The 22,522-nt window shown below is 43.4% G+C and overlaps 2 protein-coding genes across 7 annotated transcripts; one reads left to right on the plus strand and one right to left on the minus strand.

Annotated features, from left to right (window-relative positions):
• Positions 1-726: 726 nt before the first annotated feature.
• LOC135553057 (vascular endothelial zinc finger 1-like) lies at positions 727-17,696 on the minus strand. 6 transcript variants are annotated; one of them, XM_064985133.1, is made up of 8 exons: positions 17,608-17,696; positions 15,028-15,087; positions 9,490-10,277; positions 6,659-6,728; positions 6,262-6,427; positions 4,858-4,902; positions 4,360-4,428; positions 727-4,161 (listed from the first exon to the last, which is right to left on the minus strand). In XM_064985133.1, the coding sequence occupies exons 1-8, from the start codon at positions 17,638-17,640 to the stop codon at positions 3,839-3,841; spliced, it is 1,554 nt and encodes a 517-aa protein (XP_064841205.1). In that variant the 5' UTR covers positions 17,641-17,696; the 3' UTR covers positions 727-3,838. The 6 variants fall into 6 exon arrangements, with proteins under 6 accessions (XP_064841205.1, XP_064841206.1, XP_064841207.1 ...); XM_064985134.1 differs by lacking the exon at positions 15,028-15,087; XM_064985135.1 differs by lacking the exon at positions 4,360-4,428.
• Positions 17,697-20,068: 2,372 nt separating this feature from the next.
• LOC135553059 (gap junction delta-2 protein-like) lies at positions 20,069-21,854 on the plus strand. Its single transcript, XM_064985139.1, has one exon. It carries the CDS (start codon positions 20,069-20,071, stop codon positions 21,176-21,178), a length of 1,110 nt encoding a protein of 369 aa, XP_064841211.1. The 3' UTR covers positions 21,179-21,854.
• Positions 21,855-22,522: the final 668 nt, after the last annotated feature.

Genomic DNA, 22,522 nt, shown 5'->3' on the forward strand with positions numbered 1-22,522 from the left:
GTCTGTGGAACTTGTTCAGTTCATGCCTCAGTTGTTGAATCTTATGTTCATACAAATATTTACACGTTAAGTTTGCTGAAAATAAACAGTTGACAGTGAGAGGACATTTCTTTTTTTGCTGAGTTTGTGGTTATATAAAACCACAGACTCCCTTTCAGGGCGATCCTTTTTCATGAATGCAGTGGTCTACCTAAAAATGTCCGGTGAGTGTGTGAAGTCCTCACTCCGTCCTCTTCAGTCATGTTTATCCTTGCCTTCTAAATGACTTGGGAGCCGACTCCTCATGCACGGAACCTGATGACACGGACACGCATAGGAAGAACGAAAATCAGGACTAAAAAAAGGCACCAACAGTTGCGTGAAGATGTGAGAAAATAGAATAGTGTACAATTAAAAATAGGCTGACACACCATTCAAGTTTCCAAGTTTAATTGATAAAAATAAAGTGTAAAGATTATATAATTATTACTATTTTTTTTCATGCACAGCGCATGGTTTGGCACAATACACCTAAAATCCTCTCAATATGCAAACAGTCAGAGGCACTTATCAGTACACCATACTCCAATAGCATGCCAACTGTGAGCCAGGCAGTGTAGACACCTGAGGCGGAGGGGGAAAGAGAAATAGAGTTTGAGAGAAAGCGAGAGACCTTTTAGGAAGTGTTGGGGGAGCCAAATGTTAACTCTGTCCTCCCTGCAAACTCAGTATGGACAATCCACAATCATGTTTTAGAATTATTTTATTTAGACAACCCAAATAAAAGGCACATAAAAACATTGCGCATATGTGTTTACAATTATTCTTGACAGACATTTAAAAATGTAGGAATGTTACCTTTCTACTAATCAGAAAGCCTAGTCTTTGTATATACAAAATTACCATTGTTAATGTTCTAATACAAAAAGATTTATAAAAAAGGTTCTAGTTTTTTTCCCTTGCATGTGTCTATCATAACTAACATGTCCTCTGAACTAAATGGTTTTGTACAAAGATATACATTCAGCAGCCTTCACAGGACTCCAAGATCTCCCAATTCAGAGAAAGATTTGAGATCAGACCAACTTCACTCTTCCAAAATCAATGGTTAAGACCAAAAATCATTGCATTTAACAAAATAAATGTAGTGTCATTGCAAACAAATTAAAAGCATTTGGTTAAAAATAAACTGATGATGCATAAGAGTAATGGCCCTTTAAAAAAAAAACAGACCATGTTCTCAAATATGTTAACAGAATGTTACTTACAAAACACTTTATTCAGTGTTCATCATACTTCAACAAAAAAAAAAAAATCACAACATTTCAATTTGGTTGAGGGGGCTGTCTAGCTCTTAGCCATCTGAACAGTTAAGGCTTCCTTCACAAAACAAGTCCATCACCATAGACATGACATCTGCGAAAGCGCAGGCAGCGCCATTGAGGCCATCTCCATTTTGAAATAGTCAATATTCTATTACTTCCATGACTTGGCCAACAAACTGAAAGGGCGCATACTGTCACGAAGAGTGTTTGAACAGGTTTAAATCCAGGGTTGGCGGTTTACTGCCAACTGCAGTTAAGGAATGTTTCCTCACAAGTTTAAGTCATTGGCTGATCCCTCCTGATGACCTGGATGGAATTATGTGATGTGTTCCTTCCTTAACCCATTGGAAGTCCCACGTAGTTGACTACTTCAAAAAGTCCTCATTGGTGCTGCCCAAGCAAAAATGGGCTTTTGGGCACTAGTGTTGTCTAAGTCTATGTCCATCACATCTAGAAGAGGAAGCAGAAGTGTGGAATAGTGTTGTTGCAAAGCAGGTCAGGCACACTAGTTACAGCTACTGCGGAAGGACAACACACATACTTCAAAACAATTTTTTGTAGTGTTTTCTTTCAGTAAAAAAAGTCACTAGCCTTCTAATGAGTTAAAAAAAAAAACTAAATCCAAACTTGGACGAGCTCAGACGTCCACATGCAACATCGATGGAAAGGGAATCCAAATGGCAACAAGACCACCCGCCATTCCATTCCAGCAATTCCCTTGGGGCACTGTGTTGGCATGCATACAATACTATCAAAGGCCTCAAACACCTTGCCGCTCCCAAGACCGACACAAGGAAGGCGAGGCCACAAGTCTCTGAAGAGTGTCCACCAGTGTAACGTTTGAATGCACCGCCTGTTCCTACCAAACCCATACAGCCTGATTTTTGGGCAATGTGTCGTGTCAGCTACACATGCTCTTTAAGAGTACCTGCCAATTGAGTGAGAGGCCTGTGTACTGAACGTAGGCTTAGGCAGAGCCAGTAGGCACGGCAAGGAAGCAGCCCTGTGACCCTTGACCTATAACCTTTGATCCTTCTGGAACATGTAGTGGATACAGCCTCTAGTCTCTGCTTCCACTCTCTTTCAGGGCACCTCAGGCTCCAGATGGCAGTTTTGGTTCTACAGTAATATAACAAAAGGACCTCAGGAGACAGAAAAACCTTAAACTAACCTTGGAAGTAAACTATGCAAAAGTAGTCCAATGGACAGCCATATCGACAACGACAAAGTACTTGCAGCTCTGACCTGTGTTGAAAGATATCTACTTTTTTTCTTTCATTTCTGACAGGCAAAGACAAAATAATTGTGTGTCTTAATATTTACAATGAAAGGGTAAAAGGTCAAGGTTGTGTGTTAAACTTGATTTGATCCTTCTACTCATCAAAACATTGGGCAACTCTCAGTACGGTTTTTGAGTAGAAGTAAACACATAGGATCCTAAACTAGCAATCAAAAAGAGAGGGGGATAAAATGGTCCTATCAAAACCTCTCCCAACATAACTATATTCACAAAAATGTTAAAAGGTGAACTTTGGGACCACTTTTTCAGCATAGAGTCTACTGTGCCACAAGGTGGCTCTGGTAGCCTCTACATTAACAGGGCTCTCAGCCAACACTAAACCTTTTGATCCTTGATAATACTGCTGTTTTCAGGACATTAACTTGGGGATATGCTTTCAGTGCCAGACATTTCCTCCTTGTGTTCCTGTGACATTACCACTAATGTCCTCCGGCTACTTTGTGAATTCATATAACACACAACTTACAACTAGTTAACAAAAAAAATGTAAAAAATGATGTATAGGTTTACAGTATCCAGCAGTGAGAAGTGACCGTTTTCCAGAGATGTTCAGGACCTGGGAGAGCTCACATTATGTAGTCAAAGGCATTGGCCTAAGATATAACTGTGGTGCCTTAAATTATCCAGAAAAATCACCCTCCTGCAAAATGGTAGCCTTTGTCCCTTTTGTTGTACTGAACTCCTTACAATTATTACAACTATTAAATACTGATTAGCAGGCTATAATAACAAAGGAAAACAAATATAAAAAACATCTGCTCTGTAAGAGAGCATTTAAAAGACATTAATACCAGCAATACATTTGTGTTACAGTTTCATTCCAATGCCAAATGTGCAGGTATGTTCTGACGCAAGAGGCGAGGCATAACCCGTTTGTTTACGTCAGACTCCCACCTGGTGCATCATTCAAAAGCTCCGTTTCTCCTTTTGAGACTTCACATGCCTTCCAGGACTGTCCTCCTACCGGCGGTTAAATGAAATAAAATGCACCTGCATCTACAGGGGCTGGCCAGTCCACCTCTCATCATGCTGCATTCACTGCTGCAGCAACTGCAGCCAGACAGACGGTACAGCATCCAGCTAGCCCCCCATACTACAACATCATCTATAGTACTCCTGGTAAGGAGGAAGGTCTGCTAAAGCAAGGGAGGAAGAGGTGGTGGTTTGGGGGTAGAAGGAGAGAGATGGGAGGGGTTGATAAAGAGATGCTAACCAGGGGCCAGGGAAGGGGTTACTACCAGGGAGGGGAGGAAGGCAGGACCTGGGAGAGAAAAGGCATGCTATCCATGGGCCGCATGGCGATGTTAAGTGGCCCGGTTATATTCATGGGCATCCCAGATGTGATGGCCACAGGGTGGGCTATATTCATGGGCCCGGTGATGGTCACTGGGTGCTGCAAGTTGATTGGAGAGGTGATGTTGACCGTGCTGGTGGTGATGTTCATCTGGGCAGCGATGGTCACCGGGTTGCTGGCGTTGCTGCGGTTCATCGCCGAGGTGATGGCGGCAGAGTTGGTGACAGGTGTCGCCGAGCCAGAGTTGTGCACGGTGTTGGAGTCTGAGGAAAGACAAAAGGGCGGGAAGGAGCAAAATAAAGACAGAATGAGCTGGATGATCGGTCCTTACAAACCATTTAGGATAACCCCAAGCTCCACAGGGTTAGAGGGGCTGAGGTTGGAGTCACTGCAGCAGTCAACACACACACTAAAATGATTAGACATGAAAAAACAAAATGGTAGGATTCTTATGAACCTACCTTGAAAACGAGAGATGTCCATAAGGACTTGGAACGAGTTATTTAAGATCTCTCCTACCGTCAACTCACCTGAGGGGGCAATTCAAAAAGCAGGATCAATGTGCTAGCCAGCTAACTTTCAGTGAATATTCAGAAACACTTTATTTCATACTATAGTCAACTTGAAATGGTATGGTATAATTAACTCAATACCTTCAACCCATATTCCACTTAAACCTTCCGAGTTGTAATTTAAGGTTTATCAAAGTTATTTGGCTAGCTAACTTATTGATCCAGCTTAATGAAATAAAACCCTGATACCTGAATAACCATAACACACAAAAACACACAAGCATCTGTAACGACTTGGTTGGAAAACCACTACAGCTACACACGCTAGGCTAGAAAACAGATCTGTAGTGGAAAATGGGCCACTTCAATGCATAAGTAAGAATATACAGCTACAAATTTGGAGGGGTTGGGAATTGGGATGGGTTTCAGCTTTAGTTACTAAATTACCTTTTCGTATCCCTGAGTGGTGGTTCCACTGCCAGTCACTTAGCCCTATTCAGAGATACAGACAGATAGGGGTTACATTTATTGACAGGACTGATTGGGACAGGGCATCATTTGGGCCTGAGTGCCAGCGGTGGCAGCAGGGCATAGGGGTTTACAGGTCATTGGGTTAGATACACGAATGGTCTTCTACCAAGTACTAAAATGTTTATAGCGTGTCGTAGCTGGTGGGAACAAAAATGTGATTTGTTGTATCATATGCATACCCATTGTATAAAATGACAAGGGTTTGCTGAACAATAGCCCTTGCTATTTTAGAGTGATCAATCGCATGAAAAATGCTTCAGAAAGATCTTATTCTTCCAAACTGGACCTTAACACCGATAAGTGAGTGGAAGTTTGACAAACCAATGACAGAGCAGACGTCATGAACCTCAATTTCAAGAGCTGACAGAAACAAGATACCCACCGAGTTTGTAAACCGCACACAGACCCATCAACACTTAATGAGAGGATATTAAATTATTTGTTTGGACGGATTGTATATCGCATTTGAATGACTTGTATTGCTGCACTAGTTTGCTGTGTGCGTCAAATGAATTGAACGTGCAAAGCCCTTTAAATTTAGACGGTCTCCTAAAAGATTTCTTGCTACAGGCTATCCATTTCTGTCAGCAGAGATACTTGTCAACACCACCACACATGTGCAAACAACAAACAAACCAGACTGGGCTGGCCTGAAGGTGAGCCCCAGCACACTGACATGATCATGATATCAATTCATGAATGAGTGGTAACGACACAGTCCTTGTCAGTTGTGGACTGTTGTGCAGTATATTTGAATCTGTAAGTCAATTTGTTGTGGCGCTGCTCTGAAAGAGATGAATGTCCATGAAAACAGCCAAGATAAATATGGCATTTTCCTAAACATTCTTTATCCTGACCCAAATATATATTGGAATCAAATACAGCCGGACATGAGTCACTTGCCACTCTTATGATTTTGGGACTGGAAAAAAAATCTGGCGACAACTTCAGAAACCTGGGGTGTATTCATTACGGAAACCTTTTAAGAACCAAACAGATAAAAACAAGAGTTTCTATTGGACAAATTCAGGTAGGTCCCTCCATGTTTCATTCTGCTTGCTTCCATTTAGGAGAAGTGTAGCTACAGAATCGGAATGATTACACCCCGCATGACAAACCTGACAAAGTGCTTTGTGCTTTCCTATTGTGTATAGTACAGCACTGAACAACAAGGCCTGGGGTGCTTTCAGCATAAAGATGGAGACGGAATAAGTACCTAAATGATTTTTAAGAATACAAATATGATTTAATACCTCGGTCTGGAGGACCCCAGGCTAGGTGTGGTTTAGGGGAGGGAGTGGTGGAGGCTGCCTGGCATACCTTTATTACAGGGGTTGTTGAAGCTGGCCTGGCCGTGGGTCTTGAGGTGGCTGGTAATGTAGGCAGCGCTCAGCATCTTGCCACAGATGTTGCAGGTCACCTTGCCCTCGTGTCGGATCATGTGGGAGCGCAGGCGGTCTTTGGTGGCGAAAGCAGAGGTGCAGGCCTGGGGAGGTATACAGGGACATTGAGGGGGATATTAGGGGAGACAATCTCAATCTGTCTGTGTACACAGTCTGCATCCTGAAGACTCAGGGGAGATTCAATATAGTATACTAATTTACAATTGGGAGATGGCATACTAATCATATCCTTAATCCAACAAACCAGGAGTGAATAGGAGCGTGAACATAAACAGGGAAGGGGGCGTCCCGGAGGATGATGCCTGGCTCCTTACCGTTACTTGGCATTTGAAGGGTCTCTCTGATGAATGAACATGCTTCACATGACAGCTTAGATGGTCAGGCCTGCAGGGGGAGAGAGGACACAGATGAGCACAGGCACTTTAAAACCTGGTATAGTAGCTACAATACAGGTAACAGCTTTATAACTCACTCTATACATTGACAGCAGCTGCACACACTACTACACCGTTGACACGTGATTAAATTAACAAATGGGCCGACAAAAGGTGGCAGGCAAATTACAAATTCTCTGAACCCACTGCCATTTCTTAATAATAAAATTATATCGAAGGCTATTACTGCGGATGTTTTATGTAATGAATGTTAGTCTCATGGCGGCCCATATTTGACCCATGGGACACAAGCATTCCTTCTCCCAAAGTAATAATCTATGTTCTTGCAACAAAACCAGAGTTATTCAGTTGAGCCCCACCAAAAATAAATTACCAGAGAAGGATGGAATTTTGTCACTTCAAAATCTAGCTAGAACTCTAGCCAACAACATGACAGAAAATCATACCTGTTCTAAAATATACCCCCAAAGAAGACAATGTGGCAACCACAGCTGTGTCTCTCAGTTCTCCTCCTCTGCCCCAACTAAGCCGCACTAGTGAAATGTTGCTACTGGACAAACGCAGCCAGAGAATTCCCCTCCAACAAAAGAGGAGAGTGTGGCTTGAAAAAGTCTCGAAGGAGGCGGTTTCTCACTAGCAGGCTTTTTGTGATGACTAGCAGGAGTCCAATCCCATCTCCTCAGGAGTGCAGTGGAGCTGAAAAGCTCATATCTCCCCTCCAACAACGCTCCTTCGTTAAAGAGGGGAATAGCCTTTTTCAGAACTGCCAAACGTGAAAATGAACATGCACCTCTCGCCGCACTAGAGTAAGATGTTACTTCGCAAGTCATTAGATATGATACAATATCTTTCACTTCCCTAGTTGCTAATAATTTAGCTCAGAAACACACCACTATGTTGACGGACAACTTAATGGATGTCTGAAGGAGTTGGGGTGAAGAGACATGTGCTCTCCAATATTGGAAATAGCAAAAAGGAGAGGTGCTAAATTGGTGATTAGAAATCAGACCCGTCAATGAGTCAGAACACTACCATTGGCCTTGGGAGCTGCAGGAGTGACACTGGAGACCCAGGACCATCTCTTCTGGTGCCGTCTGGCCCCTGCAGTTGTCTCCCTGTCCCGTGCTGACATCCCTGAGAGGGGGGACACGAGGGACTGCTGTGACCCACGTAAAGCTCCAGATACTGTTTAAATGCACGCAGTGCCCCACCATGCACGTCATGAGCCAGTACTAGGGTCTAAACGGAAGCTGCGTGGGGCATCAGTAATAATGGCCAAGCTTCATAAAGCTACACACAAACAAGAAGTGGTCCAGAACAACAATTAAAGGACAAGGTCTCAGAGATACCATATAAATAGGCCTTCCGGTATGTGAATTTAGGCATTGAAATTATACTCCACTTATTGTTCTTTGCTTGGGGAATTTCATTCAAAGTGGAAATTGTACATAATGCACATAGCCAGAAGGTGTATTAAAGCATCATAGCAGAAACATCAGTATGCAAAGTACTGGTCCTAACAGCCTATCAATTGAGAGTGATTAACCAGTCCAATTCAACTCAATTACATTCCAACACGTGGGGATTTCCAACATTACAAGTCATCACACCTTCAAATTATTTGGCTACTGTCAACTGAATATCAATTAAGTGGAATGTTTTTACCCAACCAAGCCCACCATATCAATTAAGTGGAATGTTTTTACCCAACCAAGCCCACCATGTACTTGTATGCCATCATTTGGCCCTGTCCAGGGGTGTCCTCGGATGGGGCCACAGTGTCTCCTGACCCCTCCTGTCTCAGCCTCCAGTAGTTATGCTGCAGTAGTTTATGTGTCGGGGGGCTAGGGTCAGTTTGTCATATCTGGAGTACTTCTCCTGTCCTATTCGGTGTCCTGTGTGAATCTAAGTGTGCGTTCTCTAATTCTCTCCTCTCTTTCTTTCTCTCAGAGGACCTGAGCCCTAGGACCATGCCCCAGGACTAGCTGACATGACGACTCCTTGCTGTCCCCAGTCCACCTGGCCGTGCTGCTGCTCCAGTTTCAAATGTTCTGCCTTATTATTCGACCATGCTGGCCATTTATGAACATTTGAACATCTTGGCCATGTTGTTATAATCTCTACCCGGCACAGCCAGAAGAGGACTGGCCACCCCACATAGCCTGGTTCCTCTCTAGGTTTCTTCCTAGGTTTGGGCCTTTCTAGGGAGTTTTTCCTAGCCACCGTGCTTCTACACCTGCATTGCTTGCTGTTTGGGGTTATATGCTGGGTTTCTGTACAGCACTTTGAGATATCAGCTGATGTAAGAAGGGCTATATAGATACATTTGATTTGATCATCCATATCATATTTGTCTAGGGCTGCATCTAACATAGTTAGACTTCAGCAGGTGCAGACCCACAAAACAGTCTGCCCAATTGTAGCCCGTTATGCCTTTATTTTTTTACATAGTCGTATCCTGTACATAAATGTATCAGATTCTGAATAAAGACAACTTTTGGAAAGTTGTAATATTGCCCTCTTGTTTTTAACCCCACAATAAGGAAATGTGGAGAGGGGAATCACCTTCACAGTGCAGTGGTAATGGCAAGAAATGTGTGAAATTCCAACTAACCTCACACATAATAAATTCACTCTCAGAATGCATTGGCAATTACAACATCATGTGCTCTGGACAATAACATTATGGACTACTCAGCATTTTGTAAGTGGACAAGGGAAACTTGAGTAAGTTGAACTGTGCCACGCACCTGGAGAAGCCCTTCCCACAGACAGAGCAGATGTAAGGTTTGTGAACACCCCCGTCGTGTGAGCGAACGTGGTAGGTCATGCGGTCCTTCCTCTTGAAGCGCTGCTGACAAATGGGGCACTCGAAGGGCTTCTCGTCTGAGTGGGACAGCTTGTGACGATTCAGGTGGTAGACGTCACGGAAGGCCTTGCCACACATCTCACAGCCGTGGTTCTTCTTCACTGGCTTGGCAGGCTTCTTGGGCTGGCTCTGCTGCTGATGCTGCTGCTGATGTTGATGCTGCTGGGGCACCATGGTGGGAGACATGATGCTGGAGCCCGTGGAGGCCGAGGTGGTTGCTGTGGTGAGGATGCCAGCGATGGTGGATATGTAAGAGGGCTGGCCACCGCTGTTCTCGCGCTGCGGCACTGTGGAGATCATGGGCACCATCGTGGGCGCTGTCTGTGTCTTCTTGGGACGGGACACCATCTTGACGCCAGTGTGGCAGGACTCGTGCCGTCTGAGATGGTAACTGTCCCGGAAGGCTTTGTTGCAGTAGCCGCAGATGAACGGTGTTTTGGACTTGGGCTCTTTCTTCACCACTGCAACGGGACCACCGCCGCCTCCTCCCCCCGTCCCGCTGGCTACATTGTCCTTGAGGAGCTCAGCGACGCTGACTGGGGGCTTCTGGTCCAAGAGGATGGGCATCACAGGCTTCTGGTCCACAGGCTCTGGTCCTCCTGACTGGAGGAGAGGCAGCAAGCTGTTCTGGGCCACCTGGTGCTGGTGATGCAGGGCTTCATTGGCCTGCTGGAAGGACAACACAAAGACAGCCATGCAGAAGCACATCAGTACACAGTCTAGACAGTCCCACAACCTCAAAGCTACTACAGCAGAGGGGGGGGGGAAGAGAAGGAGAGACACCTGTTTCTGACTGCTCGAGAGCTGAAACGGACTGCCTTGTCAGCAGAACTACCACTGTTTCCAAGATGTGCTTACAATTGTAATTAGTGATGGGGATGAAAGTAAAAACAGAATGCAACAGGACTTCCCATTTCTCCAAAAGGACTGAGCAGAGTATGACAACTTTATCCCATTTTCTTCTTTGAAGAGTCCATTTGAATGTCAGTTTCTATTTCCAGATTCAGTTGCCGAATTCCATGAACTAAGCTATACTAGGGGTAGCCTTGTTGGTGACGTTGACGCTCAATTTATACCATTATTGTAAGTCTTCCCCAGTGCCATTCAGCCAGCCCAGTTACTACAACCCCAACCCTGTCAGCATGAATTCAGCATTCGAAAAGGAAGGACAGGCTTTAACAGAAAGTGCGTGGGGTTACATCCTGCCTGGTTGGCCATGTCCGGGGGTATCGTCGAACAGGGCCACAGTGTCTCCAGACCCCTTCTGTCTCAGGCTCCTTTATTTTACCGCCTTTTCTCCCCAATTTGTGATATCCAATTGGTAGCAACTCCCGTATGGACTCAGGAGAGGTGAAGGTCGAGAGCCGTGCGTTCTCCGAAACACAGCCCAACCAAGCCGCACTGCTTCTCGACACAATGCCCGCTTAACCCAGAAGCCAGCCACACCAATGTGTTGGAGGAAACACCGTACACCTGGCGACCGTGTCAGCGTGCATGTGCCTGGCCTGCCACAGGAGTCACTCGAGCACGATGGGACAAGAACATCCCTCCTGGAATCGAACCTGGATCTCTAGTGGCACAGCTACTCACTGCGATGCAGTGCCTTAGGCCACTGTGCCACACGGCAGGCCCAGCCTCCAGTATTTATGACGCAATAGTCTGTTTTGGGGGGGGGGCTAGGGTCTGTCTGTTATATCTGGAGTATTTCTCCTGTCCTGTGTGAATTTACGTATGCTCCCTTTAATTCACTCTCTGAGCTCTAGGACCTTGCCTCAGGAGTACCCGGTCTTCCTTGCTGTCTCCAGTCCACCTGGCCATGCTGCTGCGCCAGTTTCAACTGTTCTGCCTGCGGCTATGGACCCTGACCTGCTACCTTGTCCCGGACCTGCTGTCTAACTCTGAATGCTGGGCTATGAAAAGCAAACTGACATTAACTCCCGAGGTGCTGACTTGTTGCACCCTCTACAACCACTGATGATGATTATTATTAGACCTTGCTGGTCATCTGTGAATGTTTGAACATAGAGGAACAATCTGGCTTTATATGGCCACGTAAGCTTATAAACTCCACCCGCCACAGCTATACAAGGACTGGCCACCCCTCAGAGCCTGGTTCCTATCTAGGTTTCTTCCTAGGTTCCTGACTTTCTAGGGAGTCTTTGTGACATCTGCTGATGTAAAAAGGGCTTTATAAATACATTTGATTGAAACAGAGGAACAGCCATTAATTTCTCAGAAATATAAAGGGAGTCATTTCCAGCCCAGGCATCTGAGCCCCTCAGAAAAAACAAGAGCGCAGCCTTGATGAATGTGGTAAGAGACAAGGGGACGAGGGTCAGGAGACAAGGGTTATTAGGGGAGAGAAGGGTTAAGAGGCAGCTGTTGCAGGTTCCATATAAACTACAAAGAACAAAAAGATAAAAAAGCAACAATTTCAACGATTTTACTGAGTTACAGTTCATATAAAGGGAATCAGTCAATTGAAATAAATTCATTAGGCCCTCGTCTATGGATTTCACGACTGGGCAGGGGCGCTGCCATAGGTGGGCCTGGATGAGTGGTAATCGTTTCAGACGATCCCGCAGGTGAAGAAGCCGGATGTGGAGGTGCTGGGCTGGCGTGGTTACATGTGGTCTGTGGTTGTGAGGCCGGTTGGACATACTGCCAAATTTTCTAAAACAATGTTGGAGGCGGTTTATGGTAGAGAAATTAACATTCAAATATCTGGCTACAGCTCTGGTGTACAGTCCTGCAGTCAGCATGCCAATTGCACACTCCCTCAACTTGAGACATCTGTGGTATTAATGTGATAAAACTGCACATTTTACTGTGGCCTTTTATAGTCCCCAGCACAAGGTCCATGTGTGTAATGATCATGCCGTTTAATCAGCTTCTTGATGTCACACCTTTCAGGAGGATCGATTATCTTGGCAAAGAAAAAATACTAACAGCGATGAAAACAGAATTGTGCACAAAATTTAAGAGAAATTTGTTTTTTGTACATATGGAACATTTCTGGGAGCTTTCATTTCAGCTCATGAAACATGGGACCAACACTTTACATGTTGTGTTTATATTTTTGTTGAGTATAATAAAGAAACAGAAACTGCGATTTGAGCACAGAGGGTGAAGTAAAGTCAGTTGTGTCATGCCAGAACATGAACAATATACAGTAAACATACAATGAATCAACATGTTTAATTTCACTTTGTAGACTTAAGTCTCTTGACCTTTTCCACAAACTATTCAGTTTCTTGAACTATGACGACTAAATATGGCATTGTACACCCAAAGTATTCAAGTGCCGCAACTCGAGATCTGCTCAAATGAGTCCTTCAGAGATGAACACAGAGCTCCCTGCCACTCAATCTAAATCTGTTGCATGTAAGGTGATCTCCTGTGGTGATTGAGCCAATTAGTTCTCTCCAATGGCAGAACATCTAGCATGGGACAACCTGCATGTTAGTCAACAATACCTAACCCCAACACAACTAAATATGATGCAAGACTGAGGAGCCAGACTTGGCACCACAAGGAACCTTTGGATACTCACATTATATTGACAAATGGTGCCCTCGGTAAACAAATATTGTCCAGAATGGTTGCTTTGACCAATTGGTCAAAGTTCAGGTAGTTTCTCATCTACATCAACATTTCCTCCCATGTCTGCCTCCTGAACACGGTATCCATCTGCAACGATGAGAAACTGGTCCCTTCACTATTCAGTGTCGTTTTGAATGGTGGTAACAGAACCTATCAATGCTAATTGTTTGAAATGCAACTTCTGTCGTGTCTCAGGACAAGTTGTAATAGCTGCTTACACATCTGCTATAAATATCCCTTTTGGAGCAATTTCACACCACTTTCAAGTGGCTCTGTGGGCGCAGGCTGGTTGAGGCGTCATACTCTCAAACTACACCCCCCCCCCCCCTCCGAATCACATTCATCACACAGGCTCATATAACCTACTACAACCAGTCATTAAAACCTAACATTTAAATATTTCCTTTAAACACACTAAATTAGTAAATTATTCCATTATGACCTAATAATCATACAAAATGCTGCTGATTGTTTATTGTTTTGCAGTGGTTGAAAAAAATGTGTAGCAGTGTAACAAAAACTGATAAGGTAGCAAAAAAATGACCCAACACTGGTAGCTAATAGAGCAGTGTACAGAGGACAGCTGCAGCTGCTGGCATTGTCCAATTGGTCACGGCAGGCCCCAAAGAATGGGTGGGGGGTGGGGGGATAGGGGGTTTATGAATATTTTTGGTTGGTGTGTGAATAGAGTTTCACATTGTAACCAGCAACCTTACAACGGGCCGACCAAAGACACCCCGATTGAGACGATCTTGTTATTTTCCGTAATCACCATAGGGCAAGGTTAAAGAGCTGACCCCTGGGCTTTCAGGTTCAGCCAAGCATCCCAATACGGTCAGCCAGGCAGGGGATGGTTGTCTGGGCTGGGGGAGTCTGAAAAAAATCCCAAATTGTGTTCCTTTTTCTTTATGCTCTTTTGTGGAGCCGTAGAAGACACAAATCCGAGCAGTGATGCACTTACGGCCCTCAGGGGGGCCTTTGTAACACCAGTCCTGCCTGATTTGGGGATTCTGTTCAGCTGGCGGACGCTGCAGACTGCTTAGTGAGTTACCATAGGCAGCCGTACTTTGGGGAATGGGAGAAAAACATGGTTCAGTCACAGGGTGTTATGTCCCCTTTTTGTCCTCTGTCCACACTTTAGTTGGATCCAGACTGGAATTCTTACCACCATTAGCATTTCTTCTAGCTGTGTGTGTGTGTGACAGCAAAGTGCTCAGACCAAGACACACAGACGCATAGGGAGCTGCAGCCCGCTGTGCCTTCACGCTGCTCTGATGATTTTGATACAAATTCGCTCTGAAGGCTGAGGTCATTCCAAATAAATAGTGTTGAAACGGAGTGGGGCGTGGAAAATAACAAAAAAACTACAACAAATAAAAATCAGCCTGTTCTGTTGTTCAGTCAGTCAGGGATGTGGAGGCAGGGCTTTACAATGGAGGAGAATCTCATTCACCACAATGTTAATCTGTTTAGATATCAGACAACGAGGCACCAAGGCAGCAGCTTGCCATTTGCTCAGACAAGTGCCCAAATTATTTTATGATCCCCAAAACAACAGTAATAGTTCAAATATATTGGTATTGCTTTTGTTCTCACAAAACTTGATAAACACACTCAATGTCTGGCACCAACCTGCATGAGGGAAGCAACAAGATCCGAGTGTTAACCCTGAAACCAGGACTAAGATCCCGACTTCACACTATGCTCTATCTATGTTTCGAGGGCTGGGTGGGGGTCATGTCATGTGCAGAAAACCTGTGAAAAAGGAAGTTGGGGAATTTACAGGGACATTTTACTGTGGAGAACATTAACTTACTCTGATCCCTGTGTAGTAGTCCCTACGTGGATTCCCTGGAACCATGGGACCTACAGAAGACTAATACAAAAGAAAAGGAAAATACTGGGCTTGTTAATAAAATGTTAACATTAACAGTAAAACAAAACCCGATTACGTATCGTCTTAAAGGAATCATAAAAATTGAGGTTTATCCTAAAAATCGGGAGAAAAGAAATTACTCATTTTCATCTGATTCAGGATTACGAGAATACTATTGAGAGCTGCATAGCTTGACAACAACCCCCCCCCACACACACACACACACATATAACCTCTGATGCCTACAGGACAATAACAAATGACGCACAGCCTCATTAGACGCTTCATCAAATCGAGCAAATCACATGGAGCCTCCAAATAACAACTACTTCGTTTTCATTTTCCTCCACTGCTCCATCACACCAGCTTCAGGTATTTGTGCCTTGTTAGACACAAAATAAAACCATTATCATGGGTCCCTGGCTCGCGGCAATTAACTGGCAACAGCTGCAACTCTCAAGAGCTGAGGGAACAGAACTAAATAGGCTTACCACTATGGCTGCAATATGATTATGTGGAGTAGGTAGGGGGGGGGGGGGAACTTGGTTTGAAAACGTACATTTTCAACATTGGTGTTCACATTTGACCTGGGGTGGGGAGTAGAACACTACATAGTAAGCCATTTGAGAGGAGGTGTGAAGCTTAAGGGTCAAGTGTCCAATTCATTTAATAATTTAACCGACACTGCATTTTATTATGCATCTTAGGTTGTCACATAGGACAGTAAAAAAGGTACATGTCCACTAGGAGAAATAGCCTGTTCCCCTTATGCTAATGACACATTCAAGGAAAACAGAAAATGGTCTTAAATTATGACTGATGTGCTTTCCCTTACCCAGACAGAGGATGTTTCAAATATCTACACTAGCGTAGACACTCTGGATTCTCAAATGCAATCCCTCAGGTGTGATGGAAAGACATCTATTTTTAAGCTCTAGCAGACACGTGACTGCTGGTGGATGAATTCTCAATGGTTACATAATGTCTACAATCTATGAATGTAGTGTATCTGCCAAGTTGACGGCTTTCGCTGTTACTACCTTAAATAAGTTTTTTTTTTCTTCCATTTTTGACTGCTGCCCTATTTACCTAGTTCAGGGTTTCCCAAACTCGGTCCTCAGGACCCCAAGGGGTGTACGTTTTGGTTTTTGCCCTAGCACGACACAGTTGATTCAAATAATCATCAAGCTTTGATCCTTTGAATCATCTGTGTAGAATTAGGGGAAAAAACAAGATGGAGGACAGAGTTTGGGAAACACTGGGCACATGAATAATGTTTACATACTGTTTTACCTACTTCATAGTGTATTCTAGTCCAGGCTCATCCTATACAACTACTGCTGTACACCTTTTCGATTCATATACTGTCCATACACAAATCATATATTATATTCAAGACTGACATCTCTCTTCCTGATATTTCTTAATTGCTTAATTTGTGTGTTTATTGTTAGGTATTACTGCACTGTTAGAGATAGAAACAAGCATTTCACTGCACCTGGGATAACATCTGCTAAATATGTGCAAGTGACCAATTAAGTTATTGGACGTTTGACATCGTTACAAGCACACATCAGTAAATACTAAAAACTCCTGAATAACCGTGATCATGTGCTTACTTATTAAAAGGGTAAAAATAAGAAGTTTGGATTTCAATATTTCCAAATACAATGGCAATCGATGACCATCCCTAGATTTGCAATTTACATCGCACGAAAGTCAAACCACCAAGGACGTGAATATCCTCTGCAAGCTGCCAAATAGAAATCTCAGACATATGGCAGAGGGGTTTCAAATGATCAGTAGTGCAAGAATTAGCTAGCAGCTTACTGCATAGTCTGAATTCTTTCTCCAACCCGCGGTTACATATTTTGGGACGAGGAAAACGGGGGAAAGTTAAGAATCAGAAGTGAGGGTTCCCTCCTCTCCATCCTCGTGCCCAGAATGTAAAGGAATGCGATTGGCTAACGGTAGACATTTATTCAAATTGCATCAAAACTAGTAAACAAAAACCACTGATTGGGAAATGTATTCGTTGAATAACATGGCTCGCCGCTTGAGTGAAGGTGGGGATTGTTCTAGTTCTTTACGAGGCTAGCTTACAGCGGGCTAGCTTTCTAACTAACCAACGCGCGGCCATGGTCACTTTGCTTGCATTTTATATTTAGCTAATTGGGGGCCAATCCGATTTATAAACATACACTGGCGGACTTGAACAAACATCTGTCGAAACACAAATTTTCTACAAAAAAAATGGGGGAGACCGACCAGATTTCCCCCCTCTCGAGCGTCATCCATACTTCACAGCTGGAAGTCTAGGCTTGATGTCGCGAGCTAGCTCGCTAACGTTAGCTCTTTTAGCGGATTGGGCTAGCCAATATTAGCTAGCTAGCTACCGTTGTTTTGCTTGAATAACTATTAGAAATCAACGTTTAAATTCACTAGGGGCAACGATGCATTAGGTATGTAGTAACATTTAGATGTAGTTAATCAAATGTACCACTCATACGTGACACTTACCTGGAATAAAAATGTACTCCAGCTCGGTTCCATTGCAACACTTAAAATCTGCAGGAAACCTAGAAGGAATCTATAACAAAGCAGCTAAACATGGCAGCTCCTACAACTTCCTGTAACGCTCCGGGCTGAACCATTTCCAGTTTACTTTTATGGGACGTTAGAGATTTTTCAGAAATCAAGATATTGTAAATTGCCTTGTATTAACATAGTATTCATATAAAACATGTTTCTAATATTTATGTATTGTAAAATTACTGAATGGCATATGATGTGGCGTGTCAAACAGTAAAATATGTACTACATGGAACGTGGCCCCCCATTTGTCGAGCTTAACTAGTCCATTAGAGCGCCTTCAAGCGATAACATAAAATTAAATAATTTTCAGTATGTCATCGTCAAAGATGGTTACTGATTGTGCCCATATATATCATTACATTATGCTTTAACACAAACACTAGGTAAAAAGCAATATGTTGTTTCTATACAGTTTAGCTACTATTTGTCAACCGCTTCAAATAACATTTTAAGAAATCCTTTCAAGATTGGCTGGGATTGGAAAATATTTACATCAACACACAATTGCATAACATGCATTTATATGATTTTACAGATTTTAAAAAATGTGCTCAGCACCTACCATTTGTCCATTATCTGATGGGGGCACAACGGTCTAAGGCACTGCACCTCAGTGCTAGAGGTGTCACTACAGACCCTGGTTTGATCCTGGGCTGTATCACAAACAGCTGTGATTGGGCATCCCATAGGGCTGCACACAATCGGCCCAGCGTTGTCCTGGGTAGATTGTCATTGTAAATAAGAATTTGTTCTGAACTGACTTGCCTAGTTAAATGAAGGTTAAATTATAAAAATGATCAATGGGTCTACAGCTCTAGGCATGACAATCCTTAGTGCTTCGTTAACAATTTCTGTCTTTGACAGATTGATGTTTTCAGAAAGCCAGATGCTTCCTCAATATTTGAATTTAGATGAACTCAGTCAATAATTCAGTTAATGATCATATTTGGCCCACTGGCACTGGCTGCCCTGTAGTTTACATATGACACACACGGATCACACCAAATCCAGCCTTTCAGCCCAACAACACAAGGTAACAATTGAATTCCAGCCCTCACAAACTGCAGGGTAATGGTCCTGATGTCCTCTGTTCCAGAGCCCCAGTGTATGGACCATACCATGATGAAGCAGAGACATGGATGCTGTGGAGGATACTGAGGATTATTCTTTACATTTGATCCCATGATGGACATTCAAGTGGATGGATAGACTCTAAACATACTTATTTTAATGGAGATACAACCTGTTCTGTATGTTTCATCTGTGGACTTGGGTTGGATTGTTATTGATGTTAGCCGCTTATAGGGACTTCAGTATACAATTTGAAGGGATACCACAGTCCTGTTTAGTCCAGATAGTTCCTGGAAGACAATTTTAGTGAACTGTATGTATTGTGAGATTTGTATCTCTGTTTTAGGTCAGGTCTATAAGTGGATGGGGCACAGCACTAAGGCTAGTGGCCTAGAGAAAGACAAATGCTGTAGTCATAACTGGTGTCTATATATAAGCCTAAAACTGCTGGATGATTCCTCTACTTTGTCATCACATTTCATTCAAAGATTGAGCATATTCTGGAAAAGTGAGAAATATTAAATCTTCCATTTCTCTAAATTGTATTTTTGAATCAGGCTTAGAGCAGAAGCTTTGCATAAATTGGCATTGTTTTCCTTTTCCAGTTTGTTCCCTGCTGTTATTGTTTGACTATTCCCGGCTGTTCAGAAAAGGTGCCTCCCATTGTATTTTAAATCTTTGTTAAACTGTACATTGGCTGCCTTTGTATCCCCACAGTACAATGAGAGTTTCAGATAGAGTGGATGAATATGTCTGAATATGCCTATTCTCCCATACGAGGCTCAACACCGTTCAAATCGTCCATTAAACAGCACTCATATTAATTATAGCCAATGCGGACTGCATGGCAAAGCATTTTTTACAGATTTGCATTGGAAAGAGGCTAACTATCCAGGGGTGAGTGGATTTCTAACTGTTTTGTTCGGATTGTTCTTCTCTGTTTGCATTTTCAATTGTTATGATAAAGGGAAAAATGGGAAACAGTATTTTCTGCTGTTACAATTTGCAATGTATTCCCCTCATTGATATGTGCATACTCTATACGTCTCGTGTATCAACAGCTGTCTGAGAAGTTATGAAATAATGAGTGACATTTTTGGAACATTTATTTATTCAACAGAATAAAAAGGTTTTCTGTATTGTGAGTTGCAATACAACCATCTTAGATCAGATAAGAAGCCATTTGCTCTCACTGTTTGCAAAACATTAGAAAATGTTCCTTTACATATAATTAACATTGGTGTCTAAATGATTCCTACTGTACTGTTTTAGGTAGTAGTGGACTGAGAGGTTGTGATCCCCTCCAGGTTAAACCATGGGAGACTGGTCCATTCTCGGACGCTTCCTGTCCGAGGTGCAGAACCACTCCACAGTGATCGGCAAGATCTGGCTGACCATGCTGCTGATCTTCCGCATCCTGCTGGTGACCCTGGTGGGGGACGCGGTGTACAGCGATGAGCAGTCCAAGTTCACCTGCAACACCCTGCAGCCCGGCTGCAACACCGTCTGCTATGACACCTTCGCCCCCATCTCACACCTGCGCTTCTGGGTCTTCCAGATCGTCATGGTCTCCACGCCGTCCATCTTCTATATCGTTTACGTCCTGCACAAGATCGCCAAGGATAAGAAGCCGGAGGTCCAGAGGGGGCAGGTGATGGCTGAGCGGACCTCCAAGAAGGTGTTTGTGCAGCTGGTGAGGAAAGGGCTGGAGAACATGGAGACTGGTATGTCCACCGACTACCCTGGATACAGAGAGGAGTGGGGTGGTCAGGAAGGGGAGGGGGTGGAGCAGAGCCTGCTAGAGGAGGACTGTGGAGAGGTAGGCGAGGACCCAACTCAGCTGTCCAGCCAGGTGCTGCTAATATACATCCTGCAAGTGCTGCTGCGCTCCGTCATGGAGATCACCTTCCTGGTGGGGCAGTACTACCTGTTTGGCTTCGAGGTGCCCCAACTGTACCACTGTGAGACCTACCCCTGCCCCACCCGCACAGACTGCTTTGTGTCACGAGCCACCGAGAAGACTATCTTTCTCAACTTCATGTTCAGCATTAGCGTGGGCTGCTTTGTGCTCAACATCGCAGAGCTGCACTACCTGGGCTGGGTCTACATCTTCCGCGTACTGTGCTCCGCTTGCTCCACCTGCTTCCAGCCCGAGAGCCACCCTGTAGGGCTGTACGACCACCACAACCCTCTGCTGCTGCAGCTCAAACACTCTCTGAGAGGCAGGCTGGTCCTGCAGACTCCTACGCCCATGGCCCAGGAGAAGGCTGGGGGCCACCTGCTCACTCACGTCCCAGCCATCTCCTTTGAGACCGACTCTACTGTGGAGTGCACCTCCAAGAGGACTCCGGAAGAGAGGGACCGGGTGAAGGTTAAACTGGCCAACATGGCCTTGATGGGAAGGATCAAAAAGTCTTGGCTGTGAAATGCCCATTATGTGTGATTATCGAATTGATCATTTTCCACTTTTGAAACAACAATGGGAAAGACAGGGTTTATAGCAAAGTTTGCTCAGATTGGGCTTTTGGAAAAATTGGGAGAATGGAAGTGCACTCCTGATTCAGAGAGAAAGATCCAGCTTAATCATCCATACCATTGTTTAAATTACAATAAAAAAACATTCAAACTGTTCCTGAGTTTCGAAAGACAGAGAAAGGAAAACATCATTATCTTCAGTCTGTTCACACCTGTTCACACAAGTCCTACTGTCCACAATCTCAGGGTTCTTCAATACAAACACACCTGTTTCAGAAAACCTGATCACTTTCACATTCAAACAATGTTTGTAGGATACTTTTCAATAACTCAATAAATGTAAGTGTTGAAACCATACATAGCTGGTAACTTGAGCTCGGCAGAGTAGTTTTGACCTGTGTCCAGATGCAGTCATTTATGTTGTCTAAAGGCAATTTGTCTCTTATAACAATGTTGTTTTTCTGAATAATCTAATTGAATTGACTGGTAGGTAGTCACTAACTATTTGTAGCATGTGTTTCTCTGTTTATTGATATTTGCATGGTGTGTATGTGTTAAGATGTTAAGTAATTAATGTTGATATTATCCAAAGGGTTTAACTGAAATGTTAAATGTTGGTGTCTCGATCTCAGACATTTGCGCTCATATTTGTAAATAGTATTTCAAAAATGGCAGAATCAAACAGTATTGGAATAGTGACTTGTATTTTGCATCTAGAAGTGTAAGAATTTTAGAAGAATGCTATTTCATCAGTCAAATGTTGCACTGTTTGATAAGACAGGGTAAAGAAAACCTCCATTTTAATGAGTTTAGTTGTGAGTTTGACATTTTACCACAAGAAGTCACTATAATACTATACGTTATCAAACAGGGTTGTGCTGAAAATCAAATGAACCACAGCCAAATTAATTATTTGCAACTAAGAGTAAGATTTTAAAAAACATGTATAACTTATTTATTGATAAAATACATTCTAAAATGTAAATATATGTGATTTCTGAGTATGTAGTGCACATATATCTTTTTAAGGCCCAAAGCAGACGTTTTTATATCTATATCAAATCATTCCTGGGTAACAATTAAGTACCTTACTGTAATAGATTACGATGAAAATGGTCAAAAATGTATTTTTTGCCAAAAAAACTTTCTCAAGCAATAATTTTGCCAGGACTGTCTGGGAGTGGTTAGTGTGGAGGGGAAATTAAAACTAGCTGTTAATGGCGCTCTCTTTGTCGTTGGTCTATAAACCAATTTACACATGGTGATGTCGCCATGGAAAGCCAAAACTCTCGCC

This window comes from Oncorhynchus masou, chromosome 13, assembly GCF_036934945.1.
Source record: "Oncorhynchus masou masou isolate Uvic2021 chromosome 13, UVic_Omas_1.1, whole genome shotgun sequence".
NCBI lineage: Eukaryota > Metazoa > Chordata > Actinopteri > Salmoniformes > Salmonidae > Oncorhynchus > Oncorhynchus masou.

What these genes read in the sequence shown, in the direction of transcription:
- LOC135553059 (XM_064985139.1), top strand. Translation starts at nt 20,069, where the DNA reads ATGGGAGACTGGTCCATTCTCGGACGCTTCCTGTCCGAGGTGCAGAAC.
- LOC135553057 (XM_064985133.1), bottom strand. Translation starts at nt 17,640, where the DNA reads ATGGAACCGAGCTGGAGTACATTTTTATTCCAG. An exon ending in ACTACTACACAGGGATCAGA is followed by an intron (nt 10,278 to 15,027) that starts GTAAGTTAATGT and finishes TTGTCCTTCCAG; the next exon opens with CAGGCCAATGAAGCCCTGCA. An exon ending in GGACATCTCTCGTTTTCAAG is followed by an intron (nt 4,162 to 4,359) that starts GTAGGTTCATAA and finishes GTCTTTCCTCAG; the next exon opens with ACTCCAACACCGTGCACAAC.